General features: G+C 39.1%; 1 protein-coding gene across 9 annotated transcripts in view; it reads left to right on the top strand.

Moving 5' to 3' along the window:
* The first annotated feature begins 43 nt into the window (after window positions 1-43).
* Window positions 44-18,961, top strand: part of TRAPPC8 (trafficking protein particle complex subunit 8) — a 94,611-nt gene continuing 75,693 nt past the window's right edge. For 6 of the 9 annotated variants that reach the window (XM_054984375.1, XM_054984371.1, XM_054984369.1 and 3 more), the window contains exons 1-6: window positions 44-442; window positions 2,966-3,160; window positions 7,640-7,723; window positions 13,294-13,383; window positions 14,081-14,255; window positions 16,612-16,765. In XM_054984375.1, coding sequence (XP_054840350.1) covers window positions 286-442; window positions 2,966-3,160; window positions 7,640-7,723; window positions 13,294-13,383; window positions 14,081-14,255; window positions 16,612-16,765 — 855 coding nt within the window. In that variant the 5' untranslated portion in view covers window positions 44-285. The remainder of the gene's footprint in view (window positions 443-2,965; window positions 3,161-7,639; window positions 7,724-13,293; window positions 13,384-14,080; window positions 14,256-16,611; window positions 16,766-18,961) is intronic. The other 3 variants (XM_054984374.1, XM_054984376.1, XM_054984373.1) reach the window with 1 other exon arrangement.

The raw sequence follows: 18,961 nt of genomic DNA, 5'->3' as shown, positions 1-18,961 counted from the left end.
CACCCCCTCTGTGTCACGTGACTGGCACCAAGGGCTGCCGGGATCGGGTTCCCCGGGTTCTCGGGAGTCTTCACGTTCGACATGGCGATTCTGGGCGGCCGTTAAGAGCCCTGCGGGGTGGCCGTTGAGAGAGCGGGCGGCGGCGGCGCCGAGGGCCCGGGGCTGCGCCCGTAGGCGGGGATTCAGGTCCAACGCTGAGGAGAAGCGAGCGAGCGAGCGGGCCGGGCGGTCCTCGCCTCGCTTGAGCTCGGCGGGCCGGGCCGGGCCGCTCTGTCGGCCGGAGCGATGGCCCAGCGAGTGCAGTCGGTGCAGGAGTTTCTCCAAGACTCGTTCGTGCCCTTGGTGGCTGCGCTGTGTAGCGAGGAGGCGGAGAGGCTCACGCGCAAGAACAACCTGGGCTTCTGCGAGCTGGTGAAGCCCTTCTGCCGCCTTACCTCCGAAGGTCGGTGTCACCCGCGGTGGGCGCGGGACGGCGTTGTTTACAGGGCCGGAGGGGGGGGGCGGGGGAGCGTAAGCCCTGTACAGCCACGGTGGGCGCGGGGTGCGGATGGAGGCCGGAGGGCAGGAGGCCACAAGCTGCTCGTCCTCGGTGAGGCAAGAGACCCCCGCCTTTACCCTTGGCTGAAGTTTTGAAGATGGAGTCCGGCCTAGCCAGGTCGCCTGCCAGGTTCTGCTTCTGGGAAAGCCGAGTGCCTGGTTCTCATGGGCCAGTGGGATCTTGTTTACTGTGGAGGAGTGTTGCAACTGACTATCACTTAAAATTATTTTATGTATATTAGAGCAGTTCTGACTGAAGCGTCTGCTTTGGATCATAAACAACCATATCCCTAACTGCCTGTATTTATGTGCCACTGGCAACGTAATAGACCGAGACAGATACAGTTGGCAGCATTGAACTCCACTCTTCATGTCAATTTGACAGGCCATGTTTCAGCAGAGTATAGGGTGTGCCCTGGTTTTAGATTGTGAGGTGTGTGGAAGTGTTCTTTCCTGATTAACTGCAGTTTAAGGAGTGCCCTCCGTGGGACTTTAATTGTTGTGTAGAAGAATTATATTATTTTGTGGCAATAGTAATGTATCCATTCAAACCATTAAGATAGGCCAGCATGGATGTAATCCTTGATAAATGTCTTCTGCATAGGTAATGTTTGAAGGAGGTATAGGTTGCTAGATTATGGCTGTTGTATCCTTAGAAGATACATTTAACTCACTCTTTCTAATTGGGAATCAGTTTTAAATTTCAAGTACTGTTGACTTATTTGTGATTTGCTTTATAGCAACCATAAAACGTTGTAGTTTAGTTCTCTAGATTTACAGTATAATCCTAACTAGAATCACACCTTTGTAATAAACTTCGAAGGGAGTAATTCTTCTTATGATTGCTTTGTTAGTTTATCAAAGTATATTACTTTTATTAAATATACATCTGTCATAATAAAATACAGATTTCTTCCATATGTCTATGATTATTATGATAGTTACTGTGTAAATATACCATATTTCGTAGCAGAGGACTTTTGTGTGTGTGCTGCTTAAAGTGTTGCTGTGACTGTGCCAGGCAATGTGTATTCCTGCACATACAAACTTCCATTCCAAAGAGGAAGTTCTCATATCACTCTGTGAAAACATAACTCCTCCTAATAGTTTTTTTTAACATTTCATACCTACTTTTAACAATTATTTTTGTATTGGGATTCACCAGGAAAAATGACTCTATTAACATAGAATGTTTGGATTAAAGAGGGTTTAAATGTTCTTTATCCAGATCTGTAAGTTTAACAATGTTTTAAATGGCAGCTGTTGTTTTATAGTGTTGAATGTAAATTACAAAAATTAAGAGCACCATCCTAATGCTTTTGAAGGAATTTTTTGTCCTTTTGACATGAAATTGTGACATAGAATTCTAGTGATAGATAGGCATGGATCAATCCTTGATCAGGCATTGCTGCTCTTCTTTCAAATATAGAAATAATGGTTATAATCCTATATGCATAGAGAGCAGAGTGTTGAGCAGTTCCTATAGAAGTCTCGCATAACTCTTACTGTACTTGCCAAGCTTTGCTTTCTGCTGTTGAGCTACGCATGCCTGATGTGACCAGGAATTTCACATCAAACAAAGGCCTTCTGCTTCTTACCTTGGGGACCCTGCAGACCTGGCACATGTCTCTTCTCCAGAGAGTACTGTATATACTGGAGGCCTGGAAATAATGGGCTTGCTGATATTACTAAGTGAAATGTTTGATTAGAATTGCTAAGCTGAAGTGGGGCCCACCTGAAACAACAGTAGTGGCTAGTTCTAGCGTGGTGGGAGCTTGATTGGTGCAGGCAGATTCTGCGTGGCTTCCATGATCACTGCTCTGTTCTCAGTGTGTGCCCTGTTGCTGCCAGTGCTTTCAATAAGGAGAGGAACATCTGTTGCCCAGAATCTTACAAAGACCTGAAGATGTCTCTGTTGCTTCCAGGAAAACTTTACTGTTCAAATTCTCTGTTCAGTGGTACTTTCTTAGAATGCTGTATTTGATTTAGGTGGACAAAATAAATAAACAAAACAACCTTTTACAATATTGATAGGAAGAATGTTAGAAAGGATAAGTGTATGTATGACAAACAACTCAGTGTGCCACAAAAAATTTCTGTAATATTTGTTCTGTTGCAATTCCCATTACTGAAGCCATTGTTCTGTTTGCAAAGCATATTGACTCTTTAGCAGTGGGATATCTTTGGTGGAAGCAGCAAGTTAAGTTATGTCTGTATAATTCTGTCCCATGTTTGAATGTCCTGTGTTTGTTTCCAGGTCCACAGCACTAACAATAACTGAGACAACTGAATTCTCATTTTGAATGTTTAGTTTAGGCAGGTCTTTTCAGTGTTTTCAAGTATATACAACTGAAAGATATTTCATCTGATAAGTGATAAAAAGATTCTTCAGAATGTACTAGACTAACACACCCTTTTCTCATTATAGTGCACATGAGGGATCCCAACAACCAACTTCACATAATCAAAAACTTGAAAATTGCTGTCAACAACATTATTACTCAGCCTTCTCAACCAGGAGCTATTCGGAAGCTTCTCAGTGATGTTGTGACTGTTAGTCAGCCTGCCGAAGGATTAGTAGCTAATGTGATTACTGCAGGAGATTATGATCTCAACATTAGTGGTATGTAACCAGACTTACTGAAAAGTGTTAAAGCCTTCAAAGTTAATTTTAAATGGATGCTAAATATATGTTTAAATTTTACAGTTTTTAAAAACTGAATACTGCATGCTGTTAGAGTGTATGATAAATAACCGAGTGTGCAGTTTTTTTGTGTGTGTACTGTTTTTGCAGTAACAATCCCTACTGTGTTATAAACATAGAATCACATTTTGTTCAACTTTCTTTTTTCCCACAGTTGATCACTGCTTGTTCACAATGTTGTAATTCTCATTCTCATGTCTTTAAGGGCAGAGCTAAATATTACAGTATATGCAGAAGTTTGCTGTTAAAAATGGCAGCCTGCATTGAACCTTATCTTATTCCCCAAATGCCTGTTAGGTGTTTTTAAAGACTGGCATTGGCATCGGTAGCTTGCTGTGCCCCCTACTATTGCTTCTTTTTGTCCACTGTATCTTAGCAGGCAAGCAAGTGGCAAAGGGAGGAGGTGCTGTTGCTTTATGTTCATTTGCCTTACACCCTATCCCTGTGGTTGGACATGAGGATTGGACTCCATCTGGGCCCAATCCTCATTTACCCGCAGAGTGGATGAGCATGTGCTTGAGTGGGCTTACTGCTTCTCTTCCTTGACGATCTCATTGTCACTGAGGAGAAGCAGCAGTAGCCTGACGATCTGCCTTTAGTTCTGTACTGTGAAAGATATTGGCAAAAGTGTTTAGATCTATATTTCCATAGGAAAAAAGACCAGAAGTTCTTTTTAATGCTGATTTCACCTTCATTTTCAAACATCTTTTTACATTCTTCTTTGCTTTAAAGTTTATAAGAGACAATACATTTTAATTGATACATTTTAATGGAATGTAAACATTTGTAGAAATGTAATTCTCTTCTGACTGTTTTTGCAAAGTGCAAATGGAAATGTGCTGTATCTGAATATTGAAGAAGTGAAATCTGTACATCTTACATTTGTTGTGCAGTAGCTATTTCTGTGAATGTATTGATATTCCCCACATTACCTTTGTTCTTTATCACTAAGGTGAAACCTAGTTTATGCAAGTGGTATTATTTTGAACGTGGAATACTAAGTACTAAAGTATCCAACAAGTTTTGCTTGTTGGATAATTAATGAGTGGTTTAGTTGTTAAAAATCACAAGAAAAAGTAAGCATGCCCACAGCTATTCCTAGTTTTGTATGCCTAGGATTTCATAGTCCCAATGAAATTGTTACTGCCTGTTCACTTGAAAGTAAATTCTTTTAATTTCATTGGTATCAACGTGCATAACTTTTTTCAGTTGCCCTAGTATCTTATGGTACAGGGGTGTTTCTCAAAAAATGTTAATATTATCCCCCTCCCTGGGATTAAAGTAGACAACATTTTGAGCAAGTAAATGTGTAGGAAGTCATATATGAGAGTAAAAGCTCAGAATCTAATGGTCTAAACTAGCGACTTTCAGACTGTTTGGAAATGGGATCCACTTCTAAACTCTCTAAAGGCTCATTACCAACCAGCAAAGTCAGTCACTACTCCCTCCCTCCTGCACGATAAAGCACAGGAATCTCACATCACTTAATAATAAAGTTTAGAATTTACCTTTTTATAATTATGTAGCACTACTGAGTAAAAGACTGTGTTTTGTGGTCTGTTCACACATTATTCAGAGGTAAACAATTTTCCGTTGACCTTTCAATGGTCTCTTCTTCCAGTTCAGCATTTTCCTCCTTCCTTGTGATTCTCTTGCTAGGGATTTAGAATCCTCTTTTGCAGCTTGACCCACAGTATGAAAAATGCTACAGAGTATCTGCAATATCAAATTAATAAAAAGTGTGCATAATCTATGCCAATGGAAGAGTTTTCATTATCTTATATACTGATAGCCAAGTGGCCTTGATCTGTGGATACTTAAAACTGGAGATTAGAGCCATGGATGGCCAGCCCAAGATGGATCTTCCACCATACCTGAAAAATGCCCCAGGTTTGCAGAAAATTCTGAAATCTTTACAAAAAAAAATTGTTGGGTTAAAAAAACCCAAAGTGAGTTTAAAAAACCCAAGGTGATAAAAGGAGAGCCTGTAGCTTTAACCAAATGCCATCAGTGGCTGTTGCTAGGCAATCATAAGTTTAGACACTCTTCCATACTTGGTTTCTTTCAGGAACAGAAAGGGAAGGGGGCAGGGCCCTTTCTAGGGCTGTTTTGACCTTTGAGGGAGGATTCAAAGAGACCAGGAGCACAAGCAACCACCGCCCAACTTGAACCACCTGGCTTGCATGACTAACCCAGGACTGGTTGCTTGCTATTGTTCAACAGCAACATGCTCCCCCCCCCCACACACACACACTAGCGTAGTGTAGTGGTTAGAATTTCAGAATAGGATCTGTTGTGGAAGCTTACTGGGTGATTCTGATCCAGTCACACACACTCATCCTAGCCAACCTCTCAGGGTGCTTGTGAGGATAGTATGGAAGCAAGAGAATGATGTAAGCTGCTTTGTGGAGAAAGGCAGTATATAAATGAAACAATATATGTAGATAAAGATGGGAGGGAAGATAAAGTTGTTCAATGGATATGAAGGAGAAAAGGATGTAGGGAAAGGTGAGCATATGGGGGTACAAGGGAGAGGGAAAGAGGAAATAGTGTTGGGAAGGGGATACAGGAGAAAGGAAGTTTACCCCCCCCCCCAAATGGGGGACAGAGAAGGGAAAGAGGATATGGTGGGGAAAGGGAAAATGAGATCCCCCCAGTAAGTCTTTGTGCTTGTTCTCTTCAAGATCTCTTAAGTGTTGCTGTTCACTTCTGCAACTTTGGCTTGTTCCACAAAGAATTAAATCCAAAGATTTTTTTACAGCTTGTCCATAGTTCTGAGAAAAGGTTGGTGTTTCTCATTAGACTGAAATTCCCACCACCACTGGAAAAGACAATAATGCTAGGAAAAGGTGAAGGCAGGATGAAAAGATGAAAGAGCCAACATGAGATGGACTGCCTTCATAAAGAAAGCCACAGCCTTCAGTTTGCAAGACCTGAGCAAGGCTTCAACTATTTGATGTTGGAGGTGATTAATTCATAGAGTTGCCGTAAGTCAGAAGCGACTTCATGGCAATTAACACACACAATATGGTTTTTTTTTTCAGCCAAAGAGCCTTGCACTGAGCTTTGTGTATGTTGTGGCTTCTTAAATCCCCTGCTTGTGATATCCTTGATTCTTGTGTCACCCAAGCCATTGCCCCTGAAATGGCAAGTGGCATTGAAAACGGTGTCTAATCAAGTCAAGTATTTTTCAATTTCATTTATTTCAATGGAAGCTTGCTTCTTTCTCCCCTTAAGTTTGGTTGGGTTGTGCCCACTCTTTAATTTGTGAAGAAGACTTTCTGTTGGAGGAGGGTTGTAGAATGAGAGACTATAATGGGCACATAAACTTTTGTGCAATTTTAATGGAACTTTGGGACTACAGCCTATAAAATCCACCATGCTATTCATATAGTTTTGCGTTCTGCCATTCTGTATTCATCAAGTAGTTTTCACAGAGTTATCTTAATAGCTCATTAGATTGAGAAATACTAACTTGCTCCAGTGAACTTTATGGTTGAGGAAGGATTTGAACTTAGCCATTATATCACCATGTCATAAGTAGATGGTAGTATCTCAGACACATCATTAAGTGCAGTTGACTTCTATTAAAAGCAAGTAGTGGTAGTGACCCACTGAACAACATTCTGTTTTTGAAGTATCACTTTCTTAGGTAGAAAAGCATCTGCTAAGCACAGTTTTCATTGTTTATTTTTTGCCTATTGCTTTTGTTGTAGTTGGGTAATTACTAGATAAAGGAGAAGTAATCTTCAGAGGTGCATTTATTTTTGCTTACAAACACAGATTTATTAGTTTTGGGATGTACTGGTGCCTTCTTGGAACTCATGATGATGATATATAACTTCTTCCTAGCTGATATTTTGCTTTTGCTGGGAACTGTTTGTGGATTAAAAAAAAAGACTTTTGAGAGATTTTGAATGGTCATAAGTATTCTTTGAAATAAACAATTGAAAATGTTACTGGTGTACCTTCTGAAGCAAACAACTGTTTAGAATCTTGTAAAATTACTAAGTAATGGTATGAAATCTAAAACATGTAGTTTAAGACTACATATTTTGCAGAAGGTGCAGTGAAATATTCATTGTTTGTAATAAAAGTTTAAAAATGGGTAATGTCACTGAATTAATTTACCAAGTACACCAGCTGTTTGAGGTGCTTTAAAGATAATAGATGAGAATGAACAAAATGTATTACAAATGAAGTTGATTTGCATTTATTCGTATTTGGTTCTGAAAGAGTCTAATTTACAGAGAGGATACAAAGAGTTTGAGCAAGTATTTTAAAATTCTCATCTTAAATATATCTTATAAGTGTGAGACAGGCTACCAAAATCTGGAAGAACATGAGATATATGAAGATTACCTACTTAGTTTAATAATTCCATGTTTTCTCTGTCAGATCGCTCAGTTAAAGCTAGTGTTCCTTGGTACAGTAGTTGGAAAGACACACTGATGGGACTGAACACATCCACGTTTTATTCAGGTATTCTTTGTTGTGTGACTGGTGTGGGTTTCCTAAATTGCCCTGTACTATTTAATGTAACCCATCCATCTTTCCTTTCCATCCTTCTACAATGTAGCACTTCCCTTGAAATAGAATCTTTTTCTGGAAATAAATATTGGTGGTGGCGGCTGTATGATTTGTCTTTTGTTCATAATTCTCTTCTCTTGATGCTTATTTAAACTTTATTGTATTGTGAGCATTCCTTATATTAAAACACAGAGAATACAATTCTCTCGCTACGTACACAGTGATTTGGATGAGCATGTTGAATTTTATACTGTCTTCATTTTCCAGAAATAATTCCCACATTTTCCTTGTCCTAAATAATTTCTGTGTGCCAAGTAGCAATAAAGGGATTGTGGTGTTTGGATAAGAGAAATTTTCCTTTTTTATCTTGTAGAGGCGTAGTTTAAGATCTCAGTTTGTTTCATTAACACATTTTTGCTTTTTAGGGTCTTTCAGTTTATATAAAAACAAATGCACAGTTGTTGACTACTTGTTGCATGGAATTCAGACAACTTCTATTGAGGAAGTAATGTTTGTGATATTACTGGTGATGAACAATTTTCCTTTCTTGCCTTTCCTCCTTATTTGTGTAGCATTCAGCTTACAAAAATTGACATATGTACACTGCCCAGTTCCTGTGGGTACTGTAGCAGACTGATCTGTAGGCAAAGTCTTTGGAATTCCCTTTCACATAAGCAGCCAGGATAAGTCTAAAGGCCAAGTTGGGAGACTGGATGTCAGAGTGAAACTAGAAGTAGGACTTAACAGTATGAGTTGGTTTCAACTTGCATGCAGCATTTTTAAAAGTTTTCTCTTTAAGTATGTCTTCAAATATTTCTTTGAAAATTCAGTCACATGTGATTACTAACAGTCATAAGTACATATGTGCGCTTCTTGAGCAAAGGGCAGTTTGAAAGAGAAAAACTTGGGCTGTAAATATCAGTTTGAGACTTGGCCTTAGGGAAGCACTAACACACTTTTGATGGTGAAAGAAACAGTGAGGTAATAGAATAGTCCTGTAGTGTCCTTTGCTGCAGCAGAGCAGTGATACTGGATGAATCAGAAGCAATGGTCCAAGCCAGACCCCTGTTCTCCACAGGTTTGGCATCTTTAAAAAAATTTCATCAGTGACTACAATCAGGAAGATAGAATGGCTTCACCTTCCTCTAAGCTGGAGATCTTTATGAACTTTTGCTTTCCTCAGCTCAAGATTCCCAATTGCTGTTGTTCATATCGGCTGAAGTCATAATATTTAGGTTATTGAATAGGAATGAGACGCTCTTCCTTTGATTCCTGATTGAATATCTGGGAACTGGCAAAAGAAAAGAGTGTAGTACTACAGAATTAGTCTTTCTTTTCCATGAATGCTCTCCATCTTTTCATTCTCCAAGTTGCTGCTTCGTTCCTTTCTATTAGGAGCATGTTGTCTATATCCAATAAGAATTTAATACTATTGTATTTTTAAAATATATATCTTAACCTTTACAAACACCTTTTGCAAATATTTGTATAAGCAAAAGACATCAGTTTACTGAACTGAAGAAACGTGTCTGTAGATGCAATTCAGTGCTGTTTAAATTTGTGTTGCAATATAATGGGAACACAGGCTAGCATGTGGGTGTGGGGAGACTATATTAGGTTTTGTAGAAACCATACATCTGTTTCCATAGTTGCTGGGCCTGGACATTAGCAGAAGTCAGTGGGGGACTGAGAGCCTAGCTTGATAGTGCATCTTTGGGAGGGGGGAATTTTCTCTCCCTTCTGGTTCTCTATCAAAAATCACATCTTAAATACTGTTACCTCATAAAGTTTATAGGGATTTGGATGTGGAACAGGTTAAGTAAGCCCTGGCCATTGCGTCTCAAATCCCTTTCTCAAGCCTCTGGGCTTTTGTTGCAGGCATATGAGTTATGTAGTTCTACCCTGACAAAACCTATTCCATTTGTGTTGTAATATTCTTGTGAATGTATTCTGTTACAGTTGATGGAGGATGGAGTAGTGTAACTTACTATTGTTTATTTGTATGACCATAAAAATGACCAAATTATGTTTTGGTACAGTGCTGTTTAATTTTAATTTATGTTCTTGATAAACACTGTCGAGTGTGGGGGAAGTCCATTTATGTATTCCTTATGTATTCCAAGTTCTCAGCAACATGTATAAATGCTTCAAAAATGCAATTTTTATGAGGGATGTTTGGACTCCTGCCAGTATGTCTCCCATCCTGTTTGCCAGTGACAATCAAGCATCCGATTAATCAGTGGGCACTTTGACAGTTCACAAGTTGTTTGTGTCTCTTTACAGGAACAAAATAGTAAAAGAGTCCAGTAACCACCTGTAAGACTAACCAACTTATTTGTAGCATAAGCTTTTGAGAACCACAGCTCTCTTTTTCAGATGCATCTGACGAAAAGAGCTATGGTTCTCAAAAACTTATGCTACAAATAAGTTGGTTAGTCTTAAAGGTGCTACTAGACACTTTGCTATTTTGCAACTAAAGACTAGCATGGCTAACTCCTCTGGATCTATTTATAGGAACATATTATTTGGAGCCATCACAAGGGAGAGATCAACTGGGCACTGGCTTCTGATCTCTGCTGGGGAAGTTTTGCTCTATAACAAGCAAAAGTTTTGGGTTTTGGTTTTTTTTGCATTGGCTGTGGTGGAGGATTAACTGGAAGTCAGGTTCTTCTAATCTCCCATTCTAAAAATTTCCCAGACCTACGGACATGCAGCAGATTTGTGGAGAGTTAGTCATCAGAGGCTCAGCTGATTCTCCTTTTCTCCACCCAAAGTTGTAAGCTTAGTCTGTAGAGAAAAGGAGGAGATGGCGCCTGTTCTCCAAAGCCCAAGTTTGGGGTGTGTGTTGGGGGTGGGGGCAGATCACTTCGAGCTTGGGTGGCAGTGAAAAGGAGAGACATGATCTCTTTCTCCTATCTCTTTTGCCACGGGGAGCTCAGAAGCATTGCTTCTGTTCCTTTCACCTCAAGCTGGAGGGGCAGGAAGACCAACATTTTCTTTTCCCTCTCCTTTTCGTGCTGGAAGTTCAAAAGCATTATTCAATCTGCTTCTTTTTTCCTTTTTGCAATAGTGTAACAGTTTTTCTGGGGGCAGGATTGGAAGTTCATTTTCAGCTGAACCTCCATCAACTATGAGTCATCTTCTGATTCCCCCCTCCCCCCTCCCAAACCTGCTATGTGCCTCAGCACAATGGAGATCAGAAACGGATTCCTAGCTGATCTCCCAGTAAGTCAGTTTCTGACCAACAGGCAGTTGCACACTTACTTAGATGCTCTTTTGAGTTGCTCAGTTCAAGCTAAATGTATCCTCGAATGACTCATGGTCTGGTTGTATCAAAGAGGGTATGTCAGAGTGCTAGATATGTTCTATGTGAAGTTTGTATTGCCCTAATTTTTATTGAAGGTAGTGACTATCATAAACAGTTGTGATTTTGAAAAGATTGATATTTTAGATGACCCATAGTTAGTTGAGCAATAAGGAATTAGCACTACTGCTCTGCTGGATGGGGTCCTCGTCCCAGCACTTGCTTACATCTGCTTATTCTCTGTAGCATTCTTTTATTTTGCATAAACAAAAAAATACACATACATTTGCAAATACATTATTTGTTTTTAGGCCCTATATTGAGCTATAGATCTATAGTGCGGCCTCATTTAGAACGCTGTGTGGGACAGGTTGCTGAAGTAGGACCATTGGGTTGATCCGTCAAGGCTTTTGCATTCTTATCCAGCATTGCGGCATGGAAGAGGTGACTGTCAGCCTGATTTCTCAGTGTTTGCAAATACATGTTCAAATAATGCTTCCAGAAACTTGTCTGAGGCAACAAAAATGTATTACTAGGCTCAAAACACACACTTGTGACTTGATTTGATAGTTCAATAGTGACCAAATTTGGTAAGTATTAAAAATTTGCTATATACATAGATGCACTGAGCCAGAGTAACTAACGGTCTACTCTAAAATTATTAGGTTTCCAGTCCAAGACCCAGTACAAAATACTTTTTGAGTCAAGAATAGTATGATTCTTTAGAGATGAATAGCATGCTTTTTGAAAGTTACCGTTTTCTCACTAGAGTATTATGACAAAATATTTTTGTGACATGCTGATGTTTAGGAGGCCTCTGAGGATATAATGGATGGTTAAATTGAATGGCTTAGAAAACTGGTATTTAAATGCCAGAATATTCATAATTCTAGGATGTTGTTGGAACATCTCGATAAATTTGAGGTGCTTATGAGATTCTAATTGGATTCGTCCTGAATCTATGTGTCTAGTATCTTCAAAAATACTGTTTAAGATAGATCGCATCATCATCAAGGTGCATTGGTGGCTGCTCCTTGGTAGCTGCTTTTCTGGTGATGAGAAAAAAATGTAATTGCTCAGTAAAAAAATTCTAAGTAGTGTAAAATACAAATTATTATGCTTTAATTATAATGATTAAGATGATTGGACTCATTATTTTAGTAGCATTGAAAGTATCGTGTGCAAGAAGTTTTAGCTTCCTAAGGGAGGTTATATATAATTTTGGTAAAGGTGCTATTGGGTTGTTCTGTTTAGCTAAGGGAGACACATATTCCATCAGCACAAGGTGCATCTTGTGGACACAAGAGGTTCCTCGGCACTGAAAACCTTCAGCTGTGTAGAGTGGTGGACTATAATCAAAATGTGTTTCTTTATGTACTCTGTTGCCTGTTTATTCACTTTATTTTGAATATTCTAACTAATCTCAATGTTACAAGATTTAAAAATGGTTCCATTATAATTTCAGTGTACAAGTGTGTATATATATATATTTTACAGTGTGTGTGTGTGTGTGTGTGTGTGTGTGTAATTACAGATTTTTATTGAAACTTGAAAAGTGAACAATATACAAAAAAGAAGTTTAAACCTGTACAAAGAGATATATTACATATGCTATTAAATCCCAAAAAACTTAGGTATATTGAGGTTATTAGATTTTGTTTTCTGTGTTTGAACTTTGTTTCATAGAAATATGTGAAAATGCCCCGGTTAAGTTGCAGTTAAAAACATAGTCGCAGAATTGTTCTAGTGTAGTTAAAATTGTACTTAAGTAGTACAGGGTTGTAGAGCTTTCTAATGCTGTAGCACACAATCATGGAATATGATGAGAATCACTAGGATAAATTTTGTAGTGTATTTATAATCTGTAGTGTATTCTGTAGTGTATTTATATATAACATAGGACTATTTATAAAAAATGTTCTGTTCTGCTGAAAATGCTGTAGGATAATAGATTTCTCACACCATGGTATTTCCCCCATTTTTTATCTTTCTTGATCTCTATATATTTATATCTGCAGCTATATTCCTTGTTTATGAATTGCAGTATTTTTAAAAAAGTAAATTGCTTTAAATTAGAGTAGATACTGCTGCAAAAATTCAAAGTAATATTATTGTTGGGCATAATAGTTCTTTAGGACTTTTCCAGGCAGTTTACCAATAATCTTGCTAATTTTCTTACTTTTAAAAGTTTCTATAATATTCATTCAACTTATTTCAGCGACAACTCCATGGTTTGAGGCTTACAGAGAGAGTTTTCTTCAGTCTATGCCAGCATCGGACCATGAATTTCTGAACCACTATGTAGCCTGTATCCTTTGAAATTAAAAGAGTTAATATCTTAATATAAGATACAAGATGAGATTGCAGCTCTTTCTGTCCAAAGTTTTGACAGGTAACTCATGAAAATGCCGCAGAACTGCAAACAAAATTCTCTTCGCCATAATTTTCACTTGAGGTATAAGTCAGGAATAAGCTGTTGGTATAATTTTTCAGGTTATTTGCTTTGTGATCTATTTGACTATTTGCCTCATACTCTTGATCATTTGGTTTTTAATATTTACTCTGTTCGAGAACTTAATTCCAGTTTTAAAATTAACATTGTTGCTAAATATTGGAGAGAGGTAAGAATAATCTTCTGAATTGAAATGACAGATCTCTTTTATCAGAGCTCTAGAGAAAATACTTTGTATGCAATTATGCTGAAAGCTAACACAGGAGTCTGATTATGGTGTGAGATGATACGGTTTTCACAACCATGTTTTTGCAGGATTTTCCTGGGTTAGCTGCCATCTGTGTCTCAGTGCTATGCTATAGAGTGGAGTTACCCTGTAGCAGATCAGTTACTTCATAATTAGTTTCTATCTATTGCTTAGAGATAAGTTTACCCCTGTTTTTTTTAAAACAAACACTATCATTATTCTTGAAACATCATCTAAGGGACCCAGTGCACGCATTAATCTTTTGCTAGCTTGTACACTTGTGGTGCATCCTTAATGTCAGTTCAGGTATGCTTGTTGTGTCATCTAGTGAACTTGAACCTGTGGAACAGTTTCTAAAGCTATCACAAGAACAGCATCGGATTCAACATAGTAATGAATATTCTTATCCAAAATGGTTTATTCCAAACACACTCAAATATTATGTGCTGTTGCATGATGTGAGTGCAGGGGAGGAACAAAGGTGAGTAGTTTTGACTGAAATTTTAAACGTTTTCTGAAATGATTCTTCTAAATTTGGTGATATACAGGTTAAAGCCAAAGATGGTTTCCCGTCAGCAGAAGGAAGAAGGCTAATTTTCACTGAATCCTTTCCCACTACAGAATTTCAGATTGCTTTCCACACTGTTCTTGAGTGTCCTCTGCTCCCCACCTTGAGCAGCATTTAGAAAAGCCCGGTGGGCTGCAGCAGAAAGGGGGAAATCTTTCTCTTTTGCTTGTGGAAAGTGTTGGGATATGTCAGTGGATTCAACCCTCTGTGTATAGAGTTTAACATAATTCTGTGGAAACAACTTAGAATGCCAGTGTTGATGAAATTCCTTTTTACCTTATATGAGTTTGTCATAACAGGAATAATTAATGTAGGGATACATAGCCATAAGCAGTTTGAAGGAGAAACCTTCAAGATTTGTCAGGGGTTAGATTTAAATTGGACAACATGGACTTGGAAATCTCAGAATAAAAGCAGGGTCTCTCTGCCTCAGATTAACAACCTCCTTAGTGGGTTTTTAATAGCTCCCCCCCCCTGCATTATTCTAAATCAATCTGAGCCACCTCATTGTAGTAATCAGGATATAAAAGTGCTTAATAATACACAGGTTGTATTTAGACATCACAAGTAGAGATGGGCACAGAACAAAAAAACCCCGAACTACGTGATTCGTGGTTTGTAGCTTTCCACGGAACATCGAACCACGAACTTCCAACCTTTTCCTAGTTCGTGGTTCATTGTTCTGTGGCATTTCAATTGCCCTGCAGCGGCTGCTGAAGCCAGTGCGGGGCATTTGAAACAGACAGCCCGTTTCTCCTGCTGCCCAGGCTGTCCCTTTCACAGACCCCGCACTGTGGGTCTGTAAAATGGACAGCCCGGGCAGCAGGAGAAATGGGCTGTCAGTTTCACAGACCCCACGCCGGTTTCAGCCCATCGGCTGAACCCCGCACAGGGTCTGTGAAACTGACAGCCCCATTCTCCTACGCAGGGGCTGTCAGTTTCACAGATCCCACGCTGGGTTCAGCCGATGGGCTGAAACTGGTGCAGGGTCTATGAAACTCCGAACCTGTCCATGGAACGGCTGGAAAAATTCATTTGTTCCGTAAACATGCGTTCCCACGGAACACGTGTTTCAGTGCAAACGAACCAGCCATTCCGTACGGAATTTTGTCTCGTGATTCTTTTTGTGCCCATCTCTAATCACAAGCAGACATGACAGATTGGCACCCACCCAAAACACAGAGCATGATTGAAAAACTCAATCATAAACTGTTTTGTTGTTGTCATTTCATCCATCTCCCTTGTTCCTTGCATTGGTTCCCTCATCTTATGCACAAGCTTCTTGTTGAGGGAGTGTTCCTTCATATCTTTTAAAGCTGTAGCTTGTATTATTGTCATTAGCGACAGTTAAATGTCTCCCATCTCTGCCTTTTACCTTGCTTGGGGAGTGCTTTTTCTTTAGATGTTTGTTGGGACTTGTATCTCTCTACTTAATATAATTATTCAGTAATTTTTTCTCATGCTTTTCCTGAGGATATATTTTCTTGTTCAGTGGGCCATTATTTCAAACCTTCCTTTCCCCCTGTTCTCTTACCTTCTTTTTAAGCATTTAACAATGTATTTCCTGTATGACTCTACAGTACCTTTCGTAATTACCTAACTTTGTGAGATATCTAACTCAGTACAGTTGTAGTAATTGGTGATGCTCTATCTTTTGCATTAGTAGTTTCATATTTATAAATCCAGAGCCCTCATCTTGCCTCCATCCACTTCAGACATTTTTTGTTTCCTCCATGTTACTTATGTTTCATTATTTAATCTTTTTATACTGATCTAAGTCTGGGAATGATAAATGACCATTGACCGTTTTCTGATAGACCATCTAGTGTTTATTCATTGCTAGGTTTCCTGCAACTCCTCCACACACACACACACCGCCCAGATGGTTAAGCATATTCAGGATCATGGTGTATAATTGCTTAACATTTGAGAGACTATGCCAGCTGTTGCTTTGTACTGTAAAATACATTGGTATACCATGGGTATTTGAGTTAAAAAAAAACCAGGAAGAGGTAGACCATATACAAGGCTAAAATCAACCCACTCCTGATACTAGTAGTAATTGCTGCTGATTTTATGTATTATTGGTTGCTGTCCAGTTTACTTACTGTACCTCTTTTGAAACAGTGTTTTTCCCTGAAATTTTGTTCTGTGAGCTGTCAGTAACTAGATTCTTTCATATATAATGTATATTAAGATGTCCATATAAAGATGAAGCAGAATTTCCCAAAATTATATGTATGAGACTGTGCCTATTTAATGCTTTTAGGGCTGATTCAATTTATGAAGAAATGAAGCAAAGATATGGGACTCAGGGATGCTATTTACTTAAAATAAATTCTCGGGGATCTAACAGAGGGGCAGATGAACAAATTCCTGATCCTTGGAGTCAGTATCTTCAGAAAAGCAATATTCAAATCCAGGTATATTTGATTTAATTATTTAAAATGAACAGCACAACCAATGTTTTTCTGTCTCATGTTAAAGGTTGTCTTTTCCATCTGTTGTGTTTTTTTCCACACAGTTTTCTTTAATAAATTACTTTGCCCTGGCAATGGTGGTATGAAGCCCTTCCTCCATTATTGTTATTCATTTCTGGTAGTTTTTAAAGGCTTGACTGGTTAAACAATTCTATAAACCAGGTGAAGTCACATGTTTTAGCTCTGTTTAACTTCATTTTAAAACATGATTCATGGCAGCTGATGTCTCGGAAAAGTTGAGCTGTTAAAATTCTCATTCACTCTGCTAAGCCACTCATTCCATACTTTCTGTAGACTTCGCTAACACAAAGCTTTTCTTACTTGCTCCAGCCCAACTCTGAGCATAAGAAAAGCCTGCTACTTCAGACTAATGATCCATCTAGTCCAGCACATTGTTTCACGCAGTGGCCAATCAGTTGCCCTGGAGGGCCAAACAAGTGGGGCATAGAGACCAAGTACTCCCCTTTTACGGTTTCCCAGCACTAGTATTCAGAAGTAAACAGGTTCATTATCATAATCTGGATAGGCTGAATCTAAATGTTTTGTTTACTCAGCTGGCTTGGTTCATGAAGATGTAGGTGTAGAAATTTGAATTAAAATTAATTTTTATGCCTGAATTCAATAATGACTCAAAAGGCTTAAAATGAGTAAGTTCTGATTCTTGGGCAGGCTTGTAGCATTAAAAAAAAAAGGTTGTGGTTGGAGGGAAATGATCCAGTGCTTGGGAAGCCATTAGGGGTGTACACCGGGGAAATATCCGGTTTTCCAACTTCCAGCGGTGGCCAGCAGGGTGGCAGGGAAGGCCGCAGGTGGCACCGCCACTGCCCACGCTGCTGCTTCGGCAGCCAGCAGGGCAGCAGGGAAGGCTGGTGGCGGCACTGCTACTTCCACCACCGCCAGGATGTCACAGGTAAGTGGGGTGGTGGTGGAAGGGAGCCCTTTAAAAAGGCCCCGAAGCTTCCCGAAGTGATCCGAATCGCTTTGGGAAGCTTTGATTCGGTATTCCTGAATCGGGGCCATTATACTGGCCTTGATTCGCAAATACCGAATCTTTACGAATCGGGCCCGGTTTAGGGTTTTTTTCCAAACCGGGAACCTGAAGCTCACACCCCTAGAAGCCATCCATTCTTCAAGGTAAAAAGCCTGCATATGTGAGATTCTGGTTTGTCCCTAGTTTGGACAGAAAGTAAGGAGGAAATGCTGCTAAAACGTAATGTTGTAAGGCCTGTGGCAAAGGAAGTCCGGTTTATAAGATCACTGTGGCAAATAATTTGGTCACAACTCTTGATACATGATAGTGACTCTTAGGTATTTGGTGACTGCTGCAGAACTGTGTATGATGACTGTGATGAAGTTGTAAAAATTATATCCATGATAAAATTCCATGACCTTGTTATGCATTTATGTAAAGCAGTACAACCAGCAATCCTAATTTTCAGTACTGGTGGTAGTATATGGACAGGATTTCAATCCTTCTTCTCTTCATAGTAGCTCAAAGGGTAGCATTTGGGATTTGCATCCAGATGCTTTCAAAAAAGTGCCATAATTTTCACAGATATGATATAAACTGTGCCAGGTAGAGAGTCATATACGTTGCACAAATGTGCCAGCTTCCACAAGAAGTCCATCAATTCCAGTTGGACAACTGTATCATTAAAGGTTCAGATGAAAAGTTCAATCAGGTTGATCCTTATTTCTCCTGCCTTTACAGGCACGTTGCAATTGTTCAGGCTAGGTAAATTCTAGTCTCCTTCCTATTACCTTTTGAAACTAACTAGAAATTCTTGGGTTATATTAGTTTCATTATTTCTATTAAGTTCTTAGTGCTTTTTAAAAAATGTATGGCCTAAGCCACTATTTTAGCTGTTCTGTTACCCAAATAGGTGGTCTCCTAATTAGTTGGGGGAATTAGCTTTAAGAAGACAAGTGAGAGGAGGTAACTAGGATTCTCTACCTATATTTATGGGGATTATTCCTTAGAGAATTCTTAAATAAATCAGGCATGTTTTCAACTGGAAAGGTTTTTATTTAAAGAGAAATAAAAAGGGCAATGTATGAAAACCACGCACAGCAAACATACTAGGCTAACTAAGAAAATCAGGGAGGAAAGGGGGAGAAAGCAACTTCAGGGAGAGCGAT

This window comes from Eublepharis macularius, chromosome 7 (genome assembly GCF_028583425.1).
Source record: "Eublepharis macularius isolate TG4126 chromosome 7, MPM_Emac_v1.0, whole genome shotgun sequence".
Lineage (NCBI taxonomy): Eukaryota > Metazoa > Chordata > Lepidosauria > Squamata > Eublepharidae > Eublepharis > Eublepharis macularius.
Note: the sequence above shows the minus strand (reverse complement) of the source record. Positions and strands in the feature narration are given on the sequence as shown.